This window comes from Zootoca vivipara, chromosome 4 (assembly GCF_965207765.1).
Source record: "Zootoca vivipara chromosome 4, rZooViv2.hap1.1, whole genome shotgun sequence".
In the NCBI taxonomy this organism is placed as follows: Eukaryota; Metazoa; Chordata; class Lepidosauria; order Squamata; family Lacertidae; genus Zootoca; species Zootoca vivipara.
In genome coordinates, this window is record NC_142587.1 from 94,784,277 (window position 1) to 94,806,811 (window position 22,535).

Genomic DNA, 22,535 nt, shown 5'->3' on the forward strand with positions numbered 1-22,535 from the left:
TATTCTGACACAGGGATAAATATGAACCGGAGGCTATTTAGGTAGTACTTCTTGACACAGAGCCGTAAAGGTAAAGGTAAAGGGACCCCTGACCATTAGGTCCAGTCGTGACCGACTCTGGGGTTGCGGCGCTCATCTCGTGTTATTGGCCAAGGGAGCCGGCGTACAGCTTCCAGGTCGTGTGGCCAGCATGACAAAGCCGCTTCTGGTGAACTAGAGCAGCACACGGAAACACCGTTTACCTTCCCGCCGGAGTGGTACCTATTTATCTACTTGCACTTTGATGTGCTTTCGAACTGCTAGGTTGGCAGGAGCAGAGACCGAGCAACGGGAGCTCACCCCGTCGCGGGGATTCGAACCGCCGACCTTCTGATCGGCAAGCCCTAGGCTCTGTGGTTTAACCCACAGAGTTATGGCCAAATTCCTGAAGGATAAGGCTATCCCTGGCTATTATCTCCACCATCAGAGGCCGCAATAATTCCGAATATTAGTTTCTAGAAGTTGACAGAGGGGAGAGTGTTCTTGTGCACGGTTCCTGCTTGAGGGTTTCCCAGAGGCATCTGGGTGGGTGTTGTGAGAAGAGGATGCTGGAATGGATGGACCACTGGCCTGATCCTGCAGGCCCTTCTTCTGTTCCTTTGCACACACCACAAAAAAGTATTTTTAGCACCATTCGTGAAAGCAACCCACCCTGCAAGTACACTCTGGGGAACCCTTCTCTCCCTCGGCATTCCTTACCTGCCAATTGCCATCAACATCTGCACATCCGTTATGCTGTCGTCGTTGGTGAGGTTTCTAAGGATACCATCCATGAGTTCTAGGGGAACGTACTGGACCACGCTGGCTAAGGCAATCGATGGTGGGTCCTGCTCATCTACAAGACCGTCAAAGGCAGAGGCAATCCAAAAACAAGTGGCATCAAGAATTAGGACGGTCTACTTCACAGCTGCTTAGCAATGCACATTTTAGCAACATATTTGCTGCTCCAGAGAAGCGGACACGGAGCAACGGATTCAAACTACAAGAAAGAAAATTCCACCTAAACATTAGGAAGAACTTCCTGACAGTAAGAGCTGTTCGGCAGTGGAATTTGCTGCCAAGGAGTGTGGTGGAGTCTCCTTCTTTGGAGGTCTTTAAGCAGAGGCTTGACAGCCATTTGTCAGGAATGCTTTGATGGTGTTTCCTGCTTGGCAGGGGGTTGGACTGGATGGCCCTTGTGGTCTCTTCCAACTCTATGATTCTATGATTCTATGATTCTATGATTTATTTCACTGTGTGTTTCTACCTATCCAGGGACTTCCAGGCAGCTAACAAATCAAATACTCAAACACACACACACACACACACACACACACACACACACACACACACACACACCAGAAAAGGGAAACAGAGGTCAGGGCAAACCTAAATCAGCATATCTGAAATGTGTATGGCTCCCCCAGTTATATTGTTGTGGCTGGCATCCGTCTGTCTTGAGAGGCAATGGAGTGTGCCTCCGGGGGTGAAGTCAAACTGCGGTGTTAGCAGCACCAAAGTGACCTCCCTGGGACGCAAGCCTGGGCAGTGTGTGTGGAGGTCCTGGGCTGCCCAGGCGACAAGACCCCCCTCTCAGCCTCGCTGATGTGGTCCAAAGGCACCAGCTTGGCTGCAGGAGTTGCCGGAAGGAGGCGTACAAGGCGCCGTCCAAACCGTCTTAGAGACTCCACTTTGGATTTGTGTAGGGTTTAGGGTTTATTCCAGGCATAGGCAAACTCAGCCCTCCAGATGTTTTGGGACTACAACTCCCGTCACCCCTATCTAACAGTACCAGTGGTCAGGGATGATGGGAGTTGTAGTCCCAAAACATCTGGAGGGCCGAGTTTGCCTATGCCTGATTTATTCCTTAGCCAAATATATCCCACAAGGCAGCCAAGGTTTAGGATATCCTAGGTGGGCTCCCTCCCCAGGTAGACAAGCCCCATCTGCCCCTCACTTCCCTCTGCAGTCCCTGCAGAAGCCGCCTTCTTGACCGTTGGACCCACTATTGGTCTTGTTCTCTCAATCCGCTGGAGCCTGTCTTCTCATGAAGTCCCTAACTCCCTGAGGGTTTGAGACCCATTGGCTGTTAGGAGTCATCCTACACACGAGTATGACCCTAGCAGAGACACATGCCCAACTGACATGTTCTCTCCCTCCTGGTTGATCTTCGGGAGCTTCAAAAGCTTTCTTCTGCCCGAACATCACAGTGACTGATGCCAACAGATATCAGCACACTTAGGGACCCGTAGAGTGTTCGCAGTTTGCGTAACAGACCTAAGCAACTCAGCATTTGGCTAATCTATGTTTATTTACATATAAACACACATGGAGCACTGCAACATGGCTCCCTCTCTCTCTAACATCAGACAGCAAAGAGAAAGAACAAAGGACAATAATCCCATTTCACAGAACACAGTAACACAAACATCCTATCTCCGTCACTTCCCACTCCGTGGAATGTAAGTACACACTGTCGTGTGATAGACAACAATCCCATGACTGCAGACACGGGGAATGAATCTCCAGCATCAGCTACCCTCACCTGGGTTATCTAGCCAGCTGAAGCTGTTTCCCAGGTGTGGCTGCTGTCACACGCTGGCAGCTTCTACAAGCCCCAGATGAGAGGTAAGTGCAGAGTGGGGACCAAAGGTGGATAAACTACCCAAGAAGGGGCACGTCATGTCCTCCAACAGAGGTACGATCCCTCCCCAAACACCCCCACCATCATCTATAATCTAATAATAATTTTTAAAAAACAAAACTCTCTTAAGAGTTCTTCAGATACACTTGAAACAGAAGTGTCAGACCCTTATATATATATACAGAGGGTGGTGGGGGAATGGGTGATGGGCTGATGGGCTCCATGGTTTTAAGCTTGGTAAAGAGTTCCAATTCAGCAACTTCTCTTTCCAGTCTGTTCCTGAAATTTCTCTGTAATAAAACAGCTGCTTTGAGATCTTCTTAAAACCTTAAAACCAGGCTTAAAACCATGGAGCCACCTGGGATGAATCAAGACATCGGATTCTTATCTCATTATGCATGATCAAGCTTTCTTTAGTGCCTCAGCCCTTGCTCCCCCCCCCCAGGACTAATTGCAGTCATCAGCAGTCGTTAACAGCCATCTACAGGTTTACCACTCCCATCAGCCCATCACCCATTCCCCCCCCACATACCCCACCCTCTGTATATATATAAGGGTCTGACACTTCTGTTTCAAGTGTATCTGAAGAAGTGTGCATGCACACGAAAGCTCATACCAAAATAAAAACTTAGTTGGTCTTTAAGGTGCTACTGAAGGAATTTTTTTTATTTTGCTTCGACTCAGACCAACACGGCTACCTACCTGTAACTTAAAAAATCAACACACACACCACCACAAACCATGATTATCACTAGCACTGATGCTACGAAACATGTTCCACACGTGCAGCCCCCTCACCTGTCGAAGAGATGATAGTGAAGAGCTCTTTCAGGGACGGGAGAATGGAAGACACCTGAGTCTTCCAGATCTTCTGCAGCAAGGCGCTGACTTTAATCACCTGGTCCAGGAAGTCGACAATGGCCTCCTCCCTTCCCGAGGCAGGGCGGAACTGCCCGATGCACCTTACAAGCTGCTGGCAAAAGAGGGCTTGGCGCTTGCCCATGGGGATACATTGCGGGTACTGGGTTAAGAGCTTGCTGATTCTGACGCACTGCTTCAGGCCCGGCCTCTCGCAGACCTTCCGGAGAACCTCCGTCCTGAGCAGGCTGAAGATGTCGTTGGCCGAGGGGCCGTCCGAGACAAAGGGCAGCCCCAGGTGGATGTAATCTAGCACATAAACACTCCTCTTCCCGAGGGGCCCGTAACCCTCTTGCAAGAGGCTCAGGAGGAAACGGGCGTTGAAGAACTCTTCAAAGGCTTCCCGGTGGTAATGGCCGTAGGCTTCCAGGACCTCTTTGCCGATGGACCTCTTGAACTTGGTGTCGCCCACCAGGAAAAGCTTGGTCGAAAGCTCAAGCATCAGCCAGCACTGCTCGCTGTCCATCGACTGCTTCGAAGCCTCTATGACTCGCCGCACCAGCCCTTGCTTCATGTGGTCGGGGTAGGAGGACATCAGAATGGCTTCGAGAATCTTATCCATGCTGGCGCACCACACGTGCTGAAAGAGAATCGAACAACGACAAGTTTAGTTTACAAATTTACTTCTCCCAAGGACGGAAATAAAATTGCAACGTTTCAGAATGCCGTAGGCTAGGGATTGCCAACACAGCACCCGTGGGAACCAATTTGGTGGCCCTCGTGTATTTGTTGTTGTAGGGGAATCAGGACACCTGGCTTGAGAGCAGTACACGTGAAAAGGATCTAAGAGTCTTGGTAGACCACAAACTTGACATGAGTCAGCAGTGTGATGCAGCAGCTAAAAAAGCCAATGCAATTCTGGGCTGCATCAATAGGAGTATAGCATCTAGATCAAGGGAAGTAATAGTACCACTGTATTCTGCTCTGGTCAGACCTCACCTGGAGTACTGTGTCCAGTTCTGGGCACCACAGTTCAAGAAGGATACTGACAAGCTGGAACGTGTCCAGAAGAGGGCAACCAAAATGGTCAAAGGCCTGGAAACGATGCCTTATGAGGAACGGCTTAGGGAGCTGGGTATCTTTAGCCTGGAGAAGAGAAGGTTAAGGGGTGATATGATAGCCATGTTCAAATATATCAAAGGATGTCATATAGAGGAGGGAGCAAGGTTGTTTTCTGCTGCTCCAGAGAAGCGGACACGGAGCAATGGATTCAAACTACAAGAAAGAAGATTCCACCGAAACATTAGGAAGAACTTCCTGACAGTAAGAGCTGTTCGGCAGTGGAATTTGCTACCAAGGAGTGTGGTGGAGTCTCCTTCTTTGGAGGTCTTTAAGCAGAGGCTTGACAGGCATACGTCAAGAATGCTTTGATGGTGTTTCCTGCTCGGCAGGGGGTTGGACTGGATGGCCCTTGTGGTCTCTTCCAACTCTACGATTCTAGGATTTATGTATTTTAATAGGAGGGCTGAAACGGCAAGTACAGTGGTACTTCTAGTTATGAACTTAATTCGTTCTGGAGGTCCGTTCTTAACCTGAAACTGTTCTTAACTAGAGGCGTGCTTTCACTAATGGAGCCTCTTGCTGCCGTTGCGCCGCCGGCACACAATTTCCGTTCTCATCCTGGGGCAAAGTTCTCAGTACTGTAACTCTTCCAGGTTAGCGGAGTTTGTAACCTGAAGCGTTTGTAACCTGAGGGTTTGTAACTCGAGGTACCACTGCACTTCCTTCACTGGTAGAGATTTTCTGAATGGGGTGCACAAGTGTGCTCTGGGTGTGTGACTGAGAGAGATGCATTTGGGAATTAGAATTGTAGAATTGTAGGGTTGGAAGGGACCCCAAAGCTAATCTAGTTCAACCCCCTGCAATGCAGGAATCTCAGCTAAAGCATCCATGACAGATGGCCATCCAACCTCCAAAGAGGAAAGTCCACAACCTCCTGAGGGAGACCACTGTTGAACAGCTCTTACATTCAGAAAGTCCTTCTTGATGTTTAGTCAGAATCTCATTTGTTGCAGCATGAAGCCATTGGTTCGAGTCCCGCCGTTCACAGCAGGAGAAAACAAGCTTGCTCCATCTTCCATGTGACCCTTTAGATATTTGATGATGGCTATCGTCTCTCTCTCTTCTCACTCTCCTCTTTTCCAGGCTAAACATACCCTTCATTACTGCCTCCTATGTGGGAGAGTCTGGATGAGTTAATCATAGAATCATAGAAACGTAGAGTTGGAAGAGACCACAAGGGCCATCCAGTCCAACCCCCTGCCAAGCAGGAAACAACATCAAAGCATTCTTGACATATGCCTGTCAAGCCTCTGCTTAAAGACCTCCAAAGAAGGAGACTCCACCACACTCCTTGGTAGCAAATTCCACTGCCAAACAGCTCTTACTGTCAGGAAGTTCTTCCTAATGTTTAGGTGGAATCTTCTTTCTTGTCGTTTGAATCCATTGCTCCGTGTCCGCTTCTCTGGAGCAGCAGAAAACAACCTTTCTCCCTCCTCTATATGACATCCTTTGATATATTTGAACATGGCTATCATATCACCCCTTAACCTTCTCTTCTCCAGGCTAAACATACCCAGCTCCCTAAGCCGTTCCTCATAAGGCAAAGAGTTCACCTGGTGTGATAACACACCATTCCAGTTGACTATGGGGAGCAAAGAAAAGTTATCTGCACTCCCCATAATGCCCTTGGCCAATGCTCTATCGGTGGCATTTGTGGGGAAAGTAAATGGCGGCTCCCATATCGATCCCCATAGTGCTGATAAAAGAACTAGAGAAAACAGTAGATCCTGCTGGGCACTGACACCAGGGCCGGGCCAAGACACTTTGCTGCCTGAGGCAAGAACAGGATGGCACATAACGGACGCTAACCAGACAGTCGAACCTTACTTAAAGTTGAGGGGACAGCACCCTCTTTCACGTGGCACAACACAGTTCTGTCCTTCAAACCCTCTCTGCATCACTGCCTGTCCTTTGGCACGTGCCGCCTGAGGCAGCTGCCTCACTCTGTCTAACGGCAGGGCCGGCCCTGAGCACCGCGGACCTGGTCCCATTCAGCCTGCCAAAACGCCAGCTGCACAGCTCTCTCCCCTCCCACCCATCAAGACCATGAATCCCCAGGTGGGCACTCATGTTTCAGAGGCAATTACTGGCTCCTCGTTAGGAAAGACTGGGCTTTATGCTGATCGTGCACCATCACTCAGATGAGAGGATAATTCTGCAGCAGCATGTGGCGTGCGCCGCCCGTCCCTACCAACATTCGCCGGTGCTCCTGGGCTAGGAATGAAACCGTTGTGCTTCTTTCCAATAAAAGTCTGAGGGCGGGGGGGGGGGAGGGAAGTGAAAATCAGGAAACTCTTTCACTAATTAGCAACAAAAACAGAAATGGGGGGAGGTAATAAATCTGCTGGAGACGCTGGGATTTCACTAGAACTACTAGACAGAATGAAGCTCTCGCTCGACGGGGAGTTTGAACTGCGTACAAAAGGAAGGAAAGGAAAGTCCGATGCTGTAAAGAAGCGAAAGGAAAGTCCGATGCTGTAAAGAAAAATATTGCATAGGAACCTGGAATGTAAGAACCATGAATGGAGGTAAGCTGGATGTGGTCAAAAATGAGATGACAAGAATAAATATCGACATCCTGGGCATCAGTGAACTAAAATGGAAGGGAATGGGCGAATTCAGTTCGGATGACTATCATATCTACTACTGTGGGCAAGAATCCCGTAGTAGAAATGGAGTGGCCCTCATAGTCAACAAAAGAGTGGCAAAAGCTGTAATGGGATGCAATCTCAAAAATGACAGAATGATCTCGATATGAATCCAAGGCAGACCTTTTAACATCACAGTAATCCAAGTTTATGCACCAACTACCGGTGCTGAAGAAAGTGAAATTGACCAATTCTATGAAGACCTACAACACCTTCTAGAAATGACACCAAAGAAGGATGTTCTTCTCATTACAGGGGATTGGAATGCTAAAGTGGGGAATCAAGAGATAAAAGGAACAACTGGCAAGTTTGGCCTGGGAGTTCAAAATGAAGCAGGGCAAAGGCTAATAGAGTTCTGTCAAGAGAACAAGCTGGTCATCACAAACACTCTCTTCCAACAACACAAGAGACGACTCTACACATGGATATCACCAAATGGGCAGCATCGAAATCAGATTGATTATATTCTCTGCAGCCAAAGATGGAGAAGCTCTATACAGTCAGCAAAAACAAGACCTGGAGCTGACTGTAACTCAGATCATCAGCTTCTTATAGCAAAATTCCAGCTTAAACTGAAGAAAGTAGGAAAAACCACTGGGCCAGTAAGATACAATCTGAATCAAATCCCTTATGAATACGCAGTGGAAGTGAGGAACAGGTTTAAGGATTTAGATTTGGTGGACAGAGTGCCTGAAGAACTATGGATGGAGGCTCGTAACATTATACAGGAGGCAGCAACGAAAACCATCCCAAGGAAAAGGAAATGCAAGAAAGCAAAATGGCTGTCCAACGAGGCCTTACAAATAGCGGAGGAGAGGAGGCAAGCAAAATGCAAGGGAGATAGGGAAAGATACAGGAAACTGAATGCAGATTTCCAAAAAACAGCAAGGAGAGACAAGAGGGTCTTCTTAAATGAGCAATGCAAAGAAATAGAGGAAAACAATAGAATGGGGAAAACCAGAGATCTGTTCAAGAAAATTGGAGATATGAAAGGAACATTTCGTACAAAGATTACCATAATCAAGGACAAAAGTGGAATGGACCTAACAGAAGCAGAAGACATCAAGAAGAGGTGGCAAGAATACACAGAGGAATTATACCAGAAAGATATGGAGGTCTCGTACACCCCAGGTAGTGTGGTTGCTGACCTTGAGCCAGCCATCTTGGAGAGTGAAGTCAAATGGGCCTTAGAAAGCACTGCTAATAACAAGGCCAGTGGAAGTGATGATATTCCAGCTGAACTATTTAAAATTTTAAAAGATGATGCTGTTAAGGTGCTACACCCAATATGCCAGCAAGTTTGGAAAACTCAGCAATGGCCAGAGGATTGGAGAAGATCAGTCTACATCCCAATTCCAAAGAAGGGCAGTGCCAAAGAATGCTCCAACTACCGCACAATTGCGCTCATTTCACACGCTAGCAAGGTTATGCTTAAAATTCTACAAGGCAGGCTTAGGCAGTATGTGGACCGAGAACTCCCAGAAGTGCAAGCTGGATTTCGAAAGGGCAGAGGAACCAGAGACCAAATAGCAAACATGCGCTGGATTATGGAGAAAGCTAGAGAGTTCCAGAAAAACGTCTACTTCTGCTTCATTGACTATGCAAAAGCCTTTGACTGTGTCGACCACAGCAAACTATGGCAAGTTCTTAAAGAAATGGGAGTGCCTGATCACCTCATCTGTCTCCTGAGAAATCTCTATGTGGGACAAGAAGCTACAGTTAGAACTGGATATGGAACAACTGAGTGGTTCAAAATTGGGAAAGGAATACGACAAGGTTGTATATTGTCTCCCTGCTTATTTAACTTATATGCAGAATTCATCATGCGAAAGGCTGGACTAGATGAATCCCAAGCCGGAATTAAGATTGCCGGAAGAAATATCAACAACCTCAGATATGCAGATGACACAACCTTGATGGCAGAAAGTGAGGAGGAATTAAAGAACCTTTTAATGAGGGTGAAAGAGGAGAGCGCAAAATATGGTCTGAAGCTCAACATCAAAAAAACCAAGATCATGGCCACTGGTCCCATCACCTCCTGGCAAATAGAAGGGGAAGAAATGGAGGCAGTGAGAGATTTTACTTTCTTGGGCTCCTTGATCACTGCAGATGGTGACAGCAGTCACGAAATTAAAAGACGCCTGCTTCTTGGGAGAAAAGCAATGAGAAACCTAGACAGCATCTTAAAAAGCAGAGACATCACCTTGCCGACAAAGGTCCGTATAGTTAAAGCTATGGTTTTCCCAGTAGTGATGTATGGAAGTGAGAGCTGGACCATAAAGAAGGCTGATCGCCGAAGAATTGATGCTTTTGAATTATGGTGCTGGAGGAGACTCTTGAGAGTCCCATGGACTGCAAGAAGATCAAACCTATCCATTCTTAAGGAAATCAGCCCTGAGTGCTCCCTGGAAGGACAGATCATGAAGCTGAGGCTCCAATACTTTGGCCACCTCATGAAAAGAGAAGAATCCTTGGAAAAGACCCTGATGTTGGGAAAGATTGAGGGCACTAGGAGAAGGGGACGACAGAGGACAAGATGGTTGGACAGTGTTCTCGAAGCTACGAACATGAGTTTGACCAAATTGCGGGAGGCAGTGCAAGACAGGAGTGCCTGGCGTGCTATGGTCCATGGGGTCACGAAGAGTCGGACACGACTAAACGACTAAACAACAACAACTAGACAGAATGAAGCTCTCGCTCGACGGGGAGTTTGAACTGCGTACAAAAGGCCAAGGTATTATTTTTGCCACTGTGAACTTTCCTTTCGGGAAGCCGGTAAATGCGAGCGTAAAAGCATCTGCTTTGTATGTCGGAGGTGCCAAGTTCGATTCCCAGCTCCCACCTGAAACCCTAGAAAGCCACTTCCTGTCAGGTTCCGTTCACACGGCAGTTTATCCCAATTTCCTTACGATTTTCTAGCTGTTGATCTCCACATTCTACCGGAGCTTTAATGGGATGCAAAAGCCGCTTTTTGGAAAACGGACGGAATACAGAGAATGCTTAGCGCTCATTTCCATAATACAAGGAACAACTATTTTGCACACGTCCCATGCATGCGCAACCGCTAACATGTGCACCGTTTTTTGCCCCGGAGGTGGGTGGGAATGGGGCAGGACTGGCTTACACATGCTCTGCCGATATGCACAATGACCCAGAACAAGATCCCCACACAAACAGGGAGTTGCCTGTATTTGATCAGGAAGTTTTTTAATGTTTGACATTTTATTACGTTTTTATACGTGTTGGAAGCCGCCCAGAATGGCTGGGGCAAACCAGCCGGGTGGGCGGGGTATAAATAATAAAATTATTGCTGTCGTTGATTACTGGGGAGATGATCCTTGTTTGCAGCCTCCTTAACCCAGAAAATTGTGGGAGAAATGTGAGAAAAGATGGGGCAGTATACCAGCATGCAGTCCTTCCCTGCCGTTTCCTTTTTTCATTCTAGAACACAAATTTTTATTGATACAACTGCAAGAAGGAAAGAAAGCAAAAATACAAACAAAAATAACAATAAACACAAAATTTTCTTAACAAAATAATAAAACGAAAATTGGTCTTAGAACTATAGACCCGACCTCCCGTTTATTCCTTATTTATGTATTATTTGTTGCCCATACACACTTTTATCATGATTTAACTAATTCTAGATATTTCTGCAAGAAGATCAAACCTATCCATTCTTAAGGAAATCAACCCTGAGTGCTCACTGGAAGGTCAGATCGTGAAGCTGAGGCTCCAATACTTTGGCCACCTCATGAGAAGAGAAGACTCCCTGGAAAAGACCCTGATGTTGGGAAAGGAGAAGGGGACGACAGAGGACGAGATGGTTGGACAGTGTTCTCGAAGCAACGAACATGAGTTTGACCAAACTGCGGGAGGCAGTGGAAGACAAGAGTGCCTGGCGTGCTCTGGTCCATGGGATCACAAAAAGTCGGACATGACTAAACAACAAGAAGATAGATCTTAGGTCTCATATCTTACTTGAAACTATTACTGAAATTATTTAAATGCTCCAACAGAATTTAAAGTATATATTTCAAATATACTTTAAAGACCTCCCATTTTGAAACAAATTCCTGTTTTGGTTTATTCTTTATTTTTTTCTGATAGACCATATAATTCCGCATATTCTGTCAGCTTTTGAGTCCATTCATGAATAGAGGGGCTTTCCTGCTGTTTTCATGGGGGGGGGTGTCACTGAGGGAACTGAGACACATACTTGCAGAAAGGATTGGGGATTAGTGACCTTGGCCTATGACATTTGTTGCTGTGTCACACCTGTGTCGCTCTACCTGCAAACCAGGTTTTGATCATCATGGATTGTAAAGCTATCAATGGCTACATATTGCCTCCTCCAGGTTCAGAGGCCAAGTGCTTCTGAATACTAATACTAAAAGGTAAAGGTAAAGGTAAAGGTAAAGTGACCCCTGACCATTAGGTCCAGTCGTGACCGACTCTGGGGTTGCGAGCTCATCTCGCATTATTGGTCGAGGGAGCCAGCGTACAGCTTCCAGGTCATATGGCCAGCATGACAAAGCTGCCTCTGGCAAACCAGAGCAGCACATGGAAACGCCGCGGTTCCTATTTATCTACTTTCATTTTGACGTGCTTTCGAACTGCTAGATTGCCAAAAGCTGGGACCGAGCAACGGAAGCTCACCCCGTCGCAGGGATTCGAACCGCCAACCTTTTGATCAGCAAGCCCTAGGCTCAGTGGTTTAACCCACAGCGCCACCTGGGTCCCTCAATACTAATACTAATACTAATAATTTATTATTTATACCCCGTCCAACTGACTGGGATGCCGCAGCAACTCTGGGTGGCTTCCAACAGAATATTAAAAACACGTTAAAACATCAAATATTCTTCTTCTTTGGCAATCCCTCGTAGCAGAGTAAGATTGTCTTCCATAAACACGATTTTAACAATGGGTCCGTAAGTGACTGTAGAGGCCAATTCTGGATCCACACGTCCTTCCACAGGGGGGACATCAAACATTAAAAACTTCCCTAATCAGGGCTGGCTTCAGATGTCTTCGAAAAGGCAGATAGTTGTTTATTTGCTTGACATCTGATGGGAGGGCGTTCCACAGGGCGGGCGCCACTACCGAGAAGGCCCTCTGCCTGGTTCCCTGTAACCTCACTTCTCACAGTGAGGGAACCGCCAGAAGGCCCTCGGAGCTGGACCTCAGTGTCCGGGCAGAATGATGGGGGTGGAGACGCTCCTTCAGGTATACTGGACCGAGGCTGTTTAGGGCTTTAAAGGTCAGCACCAACACTTCGACCTTACAGTCTTTCTCCGGTTGACAATGCAATTATCCTCTTATTGTTGCAGAGCTATTCAGACACATTCAGCCGTGTTTATCCCTTCCTCCCCAAATTTACTGATTCGAAAGGTTCGTAGGACACCTTTATGCCAAATGGCATTCAAGGTGGCTTAGCAACATTCCTTTAAAACACACACACCCCTATATACAATTAGATCTACAGCAGTCTTACAGACGTTTTGGACTATGGGTGGCTTCTATACTCAAGAGTAGGCCACACTGAAATTTCAGTGGGTTAAACATAGTTGGGTACGCCTTTCATTGCTGGGCTGATCAGAATTGTAGTTTGAAACAGATGGAGGGTATAAAGTTGGGGATTAGGACCTCAGGCAGCCTGGGTTTATGGGAGGGCTTGGGACCCTCGTACCTACGGGACCGCCTCTCCTGGTATGCCCCACAGAGGACCATACGGTCCACAAACAACAATATTCTGGAGATCCCGAGCCATAAGGTGGCTAGATTGGCCTCAACTAGGGCCAGGGCCTTTTCAGTATTGGCCCCAACTTGGTGGAACGCTCTTTCACAGGAGACCAGGGCCCTGCGGGATTTGTCATCTTTTCGCAGGGCCTGCAAGACAGGGCCTGTTCTGCCTGGCCTTAGGGCTGGATTCAGTCTGACCCCTGTGTTTTCCTCCCTCATGGTTTGGATTTATGGACTACTTAAAATGAGGCTGCATTTTAAATTTTAATATTGTATTTTAATCTGTATTTTAATTAATTGTTTTCTTTTTTATGTCTTATTGTAATTTTATTGGTGTTAGCCGCCCTGAACCAGGTTTTGACTGGAGAGGGCGGGGTATAAATAAAAATTATTATTATTATTATTATTATTATTATTATTATTATTATTATTATTAAATGAACACATGAACAATGTCCCAGTAGCCTGGGAACAAAACACTTCTCTGTTTCAACTTAGCTCATCTTCATGGCCTGTCATTATCTCAGCCTAAATATGCTGTTCCTTTAAGAAGAAAAACCCAATAAAATCAAAACATATCCTGAAGACAGAAGTGCTTGCTTGCTTGCTTACATAGTCAATTTTCTGCATGGGGTTGAGGTTGAGGGTGTGTGCCGGGGAGAGGAGAGTCTTTTGCTAGCTTCTCCACCCCCCCCCCCTTTCCATCCTGCAGTAGCAAAGAAAGGAGCCAAGAGGAAATTTCAACTTGACCTCCCTGTCCTTCATCCCTTTTCCAAAGCCACCTCCTGCTCTGCCAGCCAAGCTATTACATCACCGACTTTCTGCATCGTCAAGATTGCTGGGCAGTCTGGGCTCACTGAGACCTGCACCCTTGCTAAGCACCAGGAATTATGGGGCAGCGCTGTTGGCTTAAACCCTTGGGAACTTTGGGGTGCTGCAGAGGAGGAAGTGCTGAACAGTGTTCATCTCAAGAGCCACATTCCCTTTTGGGCAGCTTTCTGGGGGCCGCACGTCACTGCTGGGTGGGGCCAGAGGAGAAAGTGAGCAGGGCTATGAATGCGAGTTCTGACATCGTTCGGTAGGCTCGCTTCTACACAAAACGAGATACGGGACCCAAAAGCAAAAGGCGGGGGGAAGGAATGGTGGATTGTCCAACGCACTTCTACACACATTCAGACAACCCTCTCCAACCTGTATCCAGGTAAACAAGAAGCATCATCAGAGTTCAAGGGGACATTCCAGTCAGGCAAAACCCCTTATGGAAGGTCAAAAGCAGGACTGGTGGCTCCAGAGGGTGTGTACCTGGGGAGAGCCCTCAGGGACAGGTGGTGAGGTCCAGAGTTTCTCCACCCCTGACCTTGCAAGTTGAAGGTGCAGGATGCAGACATGTTGTCCTTGTTGCCTGGTCAACAATGCTTGCAAATCTGTGGGTTTTTTAGTGCCCTTTCAAGTGACATGGTCTGGCCACTAAACCTTGGAAACCAGTGTGGGATAAATCAGCCTGATATAATCAAGATGCTTAACTCTAATTAATGCATGAAGGGGTTAAGACCATAGAGTAAGCTGTCCTGCCAGGCTTAGCTAGGTCACTCCTCCTACCAATCTCTTTGTTCCCTCTCCTTCACCATGTGAACCCTACCAGTAAGGGGGTCTAACCAAGATGTGCCAAAGCTTGGACTGCGTGTCTTAAGTAAGCCATCTTTGTTTTTCTATAGAAATAATTTAGAAACATTTGCCATTTTACTGCCGGTCTTTTCTTGCTGCTTTATGGGAAAGCACATGAATCTGACCTTTGAAGAGTTAGTAAGTAAACCATTTTTCAACTTGTCAAACGTGTGGTCTCTTCCTATGCTAAGAGAAGTGGGAGACTTTGGAAGAAGGGGATATTTAAAAGGTCTCATATTTCTACACTTTACTTTGCTGGATGTTTCGTGATTCTAATTCTCTGCTGGGGTTCTCTCATCAAAGAGTACTTGCCCCGAACTTGTATCTAGGCATCCAGGGAAATCTATTATTATTATTATTATTATTATTATTATTATTATTATTTATTATTCCTAGCATTTCCCCCCTTTAACCAACATACAAATTAAACCAACAAGCAACACATCCCAGAGTGGCCATACATTTGCACTCCAAAAGAGGAGACAACTACAGTAGCCTGTGCTTTTCAAATGTGAAGCTCTGAAAGAAGGTTGCATCCAAAATTTATGATCAGGACTGTGGCATGACCATTTCCCCTAGGCCTTATTCTGTGCCACTAACTGCAAAATGATACACAAAGCTTTCCCTTCATTACCTATCCTTGCCAAGAAAAGAAAAGAAAAACCTTTATTAATTTTTTCTCTCTTAATACCCTAGCAGAGTGTATGGGTTGTTAGGGGAAGGGTGGTACCTCTGGTGGGGGACACATTTTGCTCCTTCTGGGTAGTTTGTCCACCTTTGGTCCCCACCCTGCACACAGCTCTTACCTGTGGCTCCTAAAAGCTGTCAGTATGTGACAGCAGCCACACTCTGGAACGACTTTGACAGGCTGGCTAAAACAGGTGAGGGTAGCCGATGGTCTCAAAACCTCAGGGAGTTAGGGGTTTCCCCTGCAAGGAAAGACAAGCTCCGGAGGATTGAGCAGGCAAGACCAATAGTGGGTGGGTCCAAGGATCAAGAACAGGCATCCTCAAACTGCGGCCCTCCATACGTTTTGGCCTACAACTCCCATGATCCCTAGCTTAACAGGACCAGTGGCCAGGGAAGCTGGGAATTGTAGTCCAAAACATCTGGAGGGCCGAAGTTTGGGGGTGCCTGATCAAGAAGGCAATTTCTGCCTGTGCTGTAGAGGGAAGTGAGAGGCCTGCCAACCTGGAAAGGGAGCCCATCTAGAACAGGATTCCTCAAACTCGGCCCTCCAGATGTTTTTTGGGACTACAACTCCCATGATCCCTAGCTAGCGGGACCAGTGGTCAGGGATGATGGGAACTGTAGTCTCAAAACATCTGGAAAGCCGAGTTTGAAAAAGGAAGACTCTGGCCCTAAACCTCCGCTGCCTTGTGGGAGAAGAAAAGGCTCACAAATTCGGAGTGGAGTCCTTGAGACGGTTGGATGGCGCCTTGCACGCCTCCTTCCGGCAACACCCGCAGCCAAGCTGGCGCCAAACATCTTGCTCTGCTTTCTTTTGGACCACATCAGTGAGGCCGAGAGGGGGGTCTGGGCAGCCTAGGACCTCCAGACATACTGCCCAGGCTTTTAACACAGCCGTTTGACTTCAGCCCCGAGTCAACATGCATAGGATCGGACTGAAAGAGTGCTTAACTCAAGACAGATCGCCCCATGGTCTCAGGATGTTTTACTCCACATTCTGTACGACTTCGTTTCCATTACATTTCTCGACTAGTGCCAACTTGTATTAAGGATTTAAATTTTTTTTAAAAAAATTAGCAGCCTTCACACAACAAGGTTTTGCAAAATGCAGACACTTTCATAATCAGCAAAACCAGAGGCAAAGCGTTCCTCAAAAATGACACCCACTTCCTTTGGGAGAAAGGGCAGGATATCAGGGGCGTAGCCAGGATCAAAACTGGGGGGGGGGCAAGCCATGGTCGTTCAGGGGCGGGGCCAAGGCACGGGAGGGGAGGGGCCACGAAGTGGGAATGTGGGCGGGGCTACAGGGCCAGCAGGCCCAATGACATTGTGGCGGCGGCGGCAGCGGCCACCTTGTGCTTCTGGGGCTGGCGAGAGGGGGTGGCTACCCTGCTTGGCTGGAGAGGATGGGAGGGTTGGGCAGGCGAGAGGGGGTGGCAGGGCAGGCGAGGGCGAGGCAAGGCACGGCCGCAGCCACGGCGGCTCCGAGGCGTTGCTGCATATCAGCATAATATTTCAACCATGTCGTGGGTTCAAGCCCCACCTTAGGAAAAAATTCCTGCATTGCAGGGGGTTGGACTAGATGACCCTTGTGGTCCCTTCCGACTACAATTCTATGATTCTATTGATATATTGCCATAGCATATGCATCATTCTGCTTTCTTTAATTGTCCTAGACATAGCAGCCAACTCCTAGAGGCCTAGGTGCCTCCCCCCCCAATTACTGGTAAATACCGTATTTGAAAGAGTCACCCCCCCCATGTTGATGGGCTTTCTATGTGGGGCTTATCTCCCCCCCCCCCGTATTTTATTAAGGATGGAAGAGGGAGGGAAGGAAGGAAGAAATAGAGAGAGGGATAACTCATATTTGTGGGTGTCTCTGGGTGACGCTGTGATGCTGGAACTCTGCAGCAAGAGGACGGGAGGGTCGGGCAGGCGAGAGGGGGTGGCAGGGCGGGCGAGGGCGAGGGCGAGGCAAGGCACAGCTGCAGTCACGACAGCTCCGAGGCATTGCTGCATATCAGCATAATATTTCAACCATGTCGTGGGTTCAAGCCCCACCTTAGGAAAAAATTCCTGCATTGCAGGGGGTTGGACTAGATGACCCTTGTGGTCCCTTCTGACTACAATTCTATGATTCTATTGATATATTACCATAGCATATGCATCATTCTGCTTTCTTGAATTGTCCTACTCCTAGACATAGCAGCCAACTCCTAGAGGCCTAGGTGCCTCTCCCACCCCCACCCCCAATTACTGGTAAATACCATATTTGAAAGAATCATCCCCCCATGTTGATGGGCTTTCTATGTGGGGCTTATCTGCCCCCCCCCAGTATTTTATTAAGGATGGAAGAGGGAGGGAAGGAAGGAAGAAATAGAGAGAGGGATAACTCATATTTGTGGGTGCCTCTGGGTGACGCTGTGATGCTGGAACTCTGCAGCAAGAGGAAGATACCGGTACGCCTGTACAGGAGCCTTGTAAGCAGCTTTCTCTCTGCTTGATTTACAGCAGGCACGTCCAACAGGTAGATTGTGATCTACCAGTAGATCACTGGATGTCTGTGGTAGATCACTGGTAGGTCACTGGCACCCCTAAAAAAAGCTCACCCAAAATTTTCCTCCTCCCTAAAAAAAAGTTGAACTATGACCTGAAGCCCTAAACAAAAATGGGCCTCCCTCCCTCCTAAAAGAAGCTCAACAAGTTTGACCTAAACCCCCCAAAACAGGGCTTCCCTTCCTTAAAAAAACTCAACAGCTTTGACCTGAACCCCCCAAAAGGGGGTAGATCACTCCCAGTTTTAAACTCTGTGAGTAGATCAGAGTCTCTTGGGAGGTGGCCACCCCTGATTTACAGTATACAGATGCAGGAGGAGGGGCAGACTGGAACACCTGTGCTTTTTATAAACATCACTGTGTCTGTCAAAGCTACAGCCCCCCCTTTCTTATTCACTTCCTTTTAGCCTTGCAGAGCCACCTTAGTCAAATTGAATCCTCTGCACCCTCATTAAATCGTCAATAGAACTCTTAATGTGATTCCTGAATGCTCATTAACAACTTCCACTGAAGAACAATAGGGTGAAGTGGTCAGCTATTGAAACTTGCCTGGAGATATCTGCTCCATTGTCTTAACTGCTTAACTACTGGTAGCCACTTTGCTTTATTTATTTGATGTGTTTTTGTTACAGCTGTTTCCCCCCCCCCCCCAGCAAGCGGAGACTTAGCTACTCTTGCTAAAGCAAAGCCCTTTCCACTTCAGTTTTTGGAGGGGAAAAGTGCTGGTTATGGTCTGTAAAATACATTAATTTTTTGCTTATAGGGGGGGGGCAACTGCCCCCTCCTGCCCCCCCCTGTCTACACCCATGCAGGATATAATTGTAATAGATGAACAATAAATTAAAAATAAAACTAATTTCATATCATAACTCTGAGACAAAGAATTCACACCAGATCCATTCCCTCCTTTGCATCCTAGAAGCAGTGGCGGAGCTTCATGCTCTGGCACTGGGGCGGGGGGTGGGAACAGCAGGTGGGGGCGGGGCTGGTGCGTGTCCCGGGGGCGGGGCAGGGACACCCAGCGTGAGTGGGGAGGCAGCCATGATGGCTTCCCCCTGCACTCCTCTTCCTCCGCCAGTGCCTAGAAGGAAGGTTATAATTTGAACCACAAACTGAAGATCAACAATCCTATGCACATTTTCTGATTAATGGCATTGGCCCAGTATACCTGAAGGAGCATCTCCACCCCCATCGTTCAGCCCGGACACTGAGGTCCAGCTCCGAGGGCCTTCTGGCGGTTCCCTCACTGTGAGAAGTGAAGTTACAGGGAACCAGGCAGAGGGCCTTCTCGGTAGTGGCACCTGCCCTGTGGAACACCCTCCCATCAAATGTCAAGGAAATAAACTACCGTACTACAGTATCTGACTTTTCGAAGACATCTGAAGACAGCCCTGTTTAGGGAAATGTTTAATGTTTGGTGTTTTATGATGCTTTTATATTTGTTGGAGTAGCTGGGGCAACCCAGTCAGATGAACAGGATACAGATAGAAGAAAGAAGAAGAAGAAGAAGAAGAAGAAGAAGAAGAAGAAGAAGAAGAAGAAGAAGAAGAAGAAGAAGAAGAGGAGGAGGAGGAGGAGGAGGAGGAGGAGGAGGAGGAGGAGGAGGAGGAAGTTAAGTCCCACAGTGGTGGGCTTTTCCCTCCCAAGCAAGTCTACATATGATCACAAGTTTTTATTACTACCATTTCTGAATAATCCATTTGCTTTGCCTCACAAAACCATCCTTTTCTTTCATCAAACAGACCTGGAAGAAATCTCTCGTGATTTCTGTCTGCGGATTCCACAAACACAAGAAATGAAAAGGAGTCAATATGGGTACACTTGCACAATTTGAAATGAATGGGTTTTATACCATAATTATATGACACTTCTGGCGAAGAGAAAGTGTGTATCATAAAAAAGAGGGTGAGTATTTTGTTCAGTATAAAGCTGAGTACCAGATCTCAGAAATACCGTAACTGTCATGGTGAATCAGGTCAAAGTGCTACCGCTCCCAGATTTATGTCTTCGGCAGTGTGCAGCCAAATGACTCAGAGAAGCCTACAAGTCAGGTATAATGAAAATGGCCAGTCCCTCTTTCTTTCTTTCTTTCTTTCTTTCTTTCTTTCTCTCTCTCTCTCTCTCTCTCTCTCTCTCTCTCTGCTTGTGCCCAGTAATGACAGGTATACTGATGCCCCTATTTACAGAAACACAATTTTAGTTAACATCGCCAATAGTCAATGGCAGACCTAGCCTTCATGAAAGTGCCCAAGTCATCTGTAATAACAGCCATAACAACTATGCCAAGACAGTCAATAAGTTCCAAGTGTGGTGGCTTCTTTTCATTGGCTTACACACTCATCTTCCCGAACCTGGTGTTCTCCAGATGTTTGGGACAGCAGCTCCAACCTGGAGGACACCCAGTGTACTTAAGAACAGTGGCATAGCGTGGGTTGCTGGTGCGTGGGGCAGGCAAGAGTCCGATGGCACCAGAAGGTACCCCACCCCCTGAGCCAAGCCCTTGGTGGGAGACTCCTCCTGACACCCACGAAGAAGAATGCCGGGCCAGGCTGCCCTGGGGTTGCCCGCTGTGGGCTTGGGTAGAGCAGGGATCCCCCAAAAGCCGGCGCCTGTGTGGGGCACCTGGTTGCACCCCCTCATAATTTTGCACCCAGGGCCATAGCCCCCAGGACCTCCCCCCTTCCCTACACTACGCCACTGCTTAAGAATCAGACCAATGGCCCACCTAGTCCAGCACCCTCACAGGAGACTTTACTTACAGGTGGTGTTTGTACAGTGGTTAGTATCCCAGAGAGCCCTGGGTTCAAATCCCCACTCTTGTCACATAGCTCATTGAGGGACCTTGCGCCAATCTCTCTCTCTCTGCCCAAGCAACCCACGGGATTATTGCAAGGATAAAGCATACAAGTGCACATCTATTTATTATTGCATTACCATCCTGCCTTTCCTCCAAGGCGACAGGCACTCCCCAGTTCACAACAACCCTGCGAGGTAGGTTAGGCAGTGACTGGCCCAAGGTCACACTCAGTGAGCTTCAAGGCTGCGTGGGGATTTGAACCCCTGTCTCCTAGGCCCTAGTCTGACACTCTAACCACTACACCGGGCTGGAGAACCTTTCACAACACTTTGCGCTCCTTAAAGAAATGACAGAATGTAACAAATAAATGCATGTGTTTACTGCACCACAACTGCACTTCTCTGATGGCGCTAATTCTGCAGCAGTTCTTATTACAGAAGTATGTGGTGGTGACAGGATGGAGAGCGCATAAATTTCAGTCTGAGTTAGCAACGAGGCATTCCCCCTGGACTTCTTCTTGCATCATGCCAATAAGCCTGACAACTTTTTTAGTTTTTGCCAAGGGTTTGTTCTGCTGCAAGAACATCCCTCCATCTTTCTACACTTGCTATTCCCTTCGCAGACTCACCTGTCTCGCCAAAACCTGACCATACAGTTACAGTACTTAGTTCACAAGAGGATGGCAGCCCCAGGGAATAGAACAAGTGACCGGAACAAAAAAAATCAAGTTGAATCAATAACCGGTGCTCCAAAATCAGTTCCCAAAACCACATCTCGGCCTTGAAAGAGATGAGGTTCCTGCATTGCAGGGCGCTGGGATTTGATGACCCTCTGGGTCCCTTCCGACTCTACGATTCTAAGTCATCCTCCAGGGGGGGAAAGAGCAGCACTGAGCATGTGCAGAGTGCATCTTAAGCAGCTAGAAGACAACATAGGAAGAGCGCAGCTGCATTAACCCAAAGATCAATGGTCACTTTCCCTGCCACACCCCTCCGGAAAGACCACAAAGTGGAGGCAACAGGGCAATTGCCCTCTTCTGTCATTTGCCACCCAGCATCAAGCACTCAGAGGTATACTGCCGCTAAACATGGAGGCTCTGCGCTGCTAGCACAGCCGCATCTAACCTCCATGAATTCAGCTGTGAGCACAGGGTTGGTCTAGATGACCCGTCGGGTCCCTTTCCAACTCTACGACGCTACGAACTTGGAAGAGGGGTCAAAAAGAGGTGTTTGCACTGAGATTCTGAGCCGAGGAAGCTCCCCAAACCCAAAGGACCGAATGGGGCCACCCTACACCCATTTACCTGGGAGCAATTTCCCCTCCCGCTTGCAAAACCCAGCGGCGTTTCCTCGCCGAGGAACCTTCCGCACTGCACGCGCGCGTTACCATTGCGCAAAACGGGGAGCCGCGGGGAGGCAAGCAAGCAAGCGGCCGTACACTTACTTCTCTCTCCAGGTGCAGAAGACGCCTTTGCAAATAATAATAATGATAATGATAATAGCCACGCCCCACTTTTCCTCCAGTGCCCCGCTTGCAAAAAAACAAAACAAAACCCAGACCTGGTGGTGCAGAGGAAAAGCGCCAGGAGCTGCTTGCTGCAGCCGGCGCTCATCACCAGGGAACCACCTCCGGCTGCTTTAGGAGATGGGCTCGCTCTGTGGGTTTGTGTTTTTTTTAAAACCCTCCCTCCCCCCCTCCCCGAGTCACAATTCCAGGGCTGCGTCCCCTTTAACACCAGCTGATCGCCGGCCGCCTTTGCCCCGCAGCCGCCTGGGAATTGTAGTCCCGTCCCC

At 47.8% G+C, this 22,535-nt stretch overlaps 1 protein-coding gene across 2 annotated transcripts in view; it reads right to left on the reverse strand.

Moving 5' to 3' along the window:
• Positions 1–22,403, reverse strand: part of USP35 (ubiquitin specific peptidase 35) — a 38,786-nt gene extending 16,383 nt beyond the window's left edge. Inside the window, exons 1-3 of one of the 2 annotated variants that reach the window (XM_088668431.1) lie at positions 22,302–22,403; positions 3,461–4,160; positions 739–874 (exon numbers count right to left, since the gene is read on the reverse strand). In XM_088668431.1, the coding sequence (XP_088524557.1) occupies positions 739–874; positions 3,461–4,142 (818 nt within the window). In that variant the 5' untranslated portion in view covers positions 4,143–4,160; positions 22,302–22,403. Of the gene's footprint in view, positions 1–738; positions 875–3,460; positions 4,161–22,185 lie in introns of both variants that reach the window. The other variant, XM_035115540.3, reaches the window with a different exon arrangement.
• Positions 22,404–22,535: the final 132 nt, after the last annotated feature.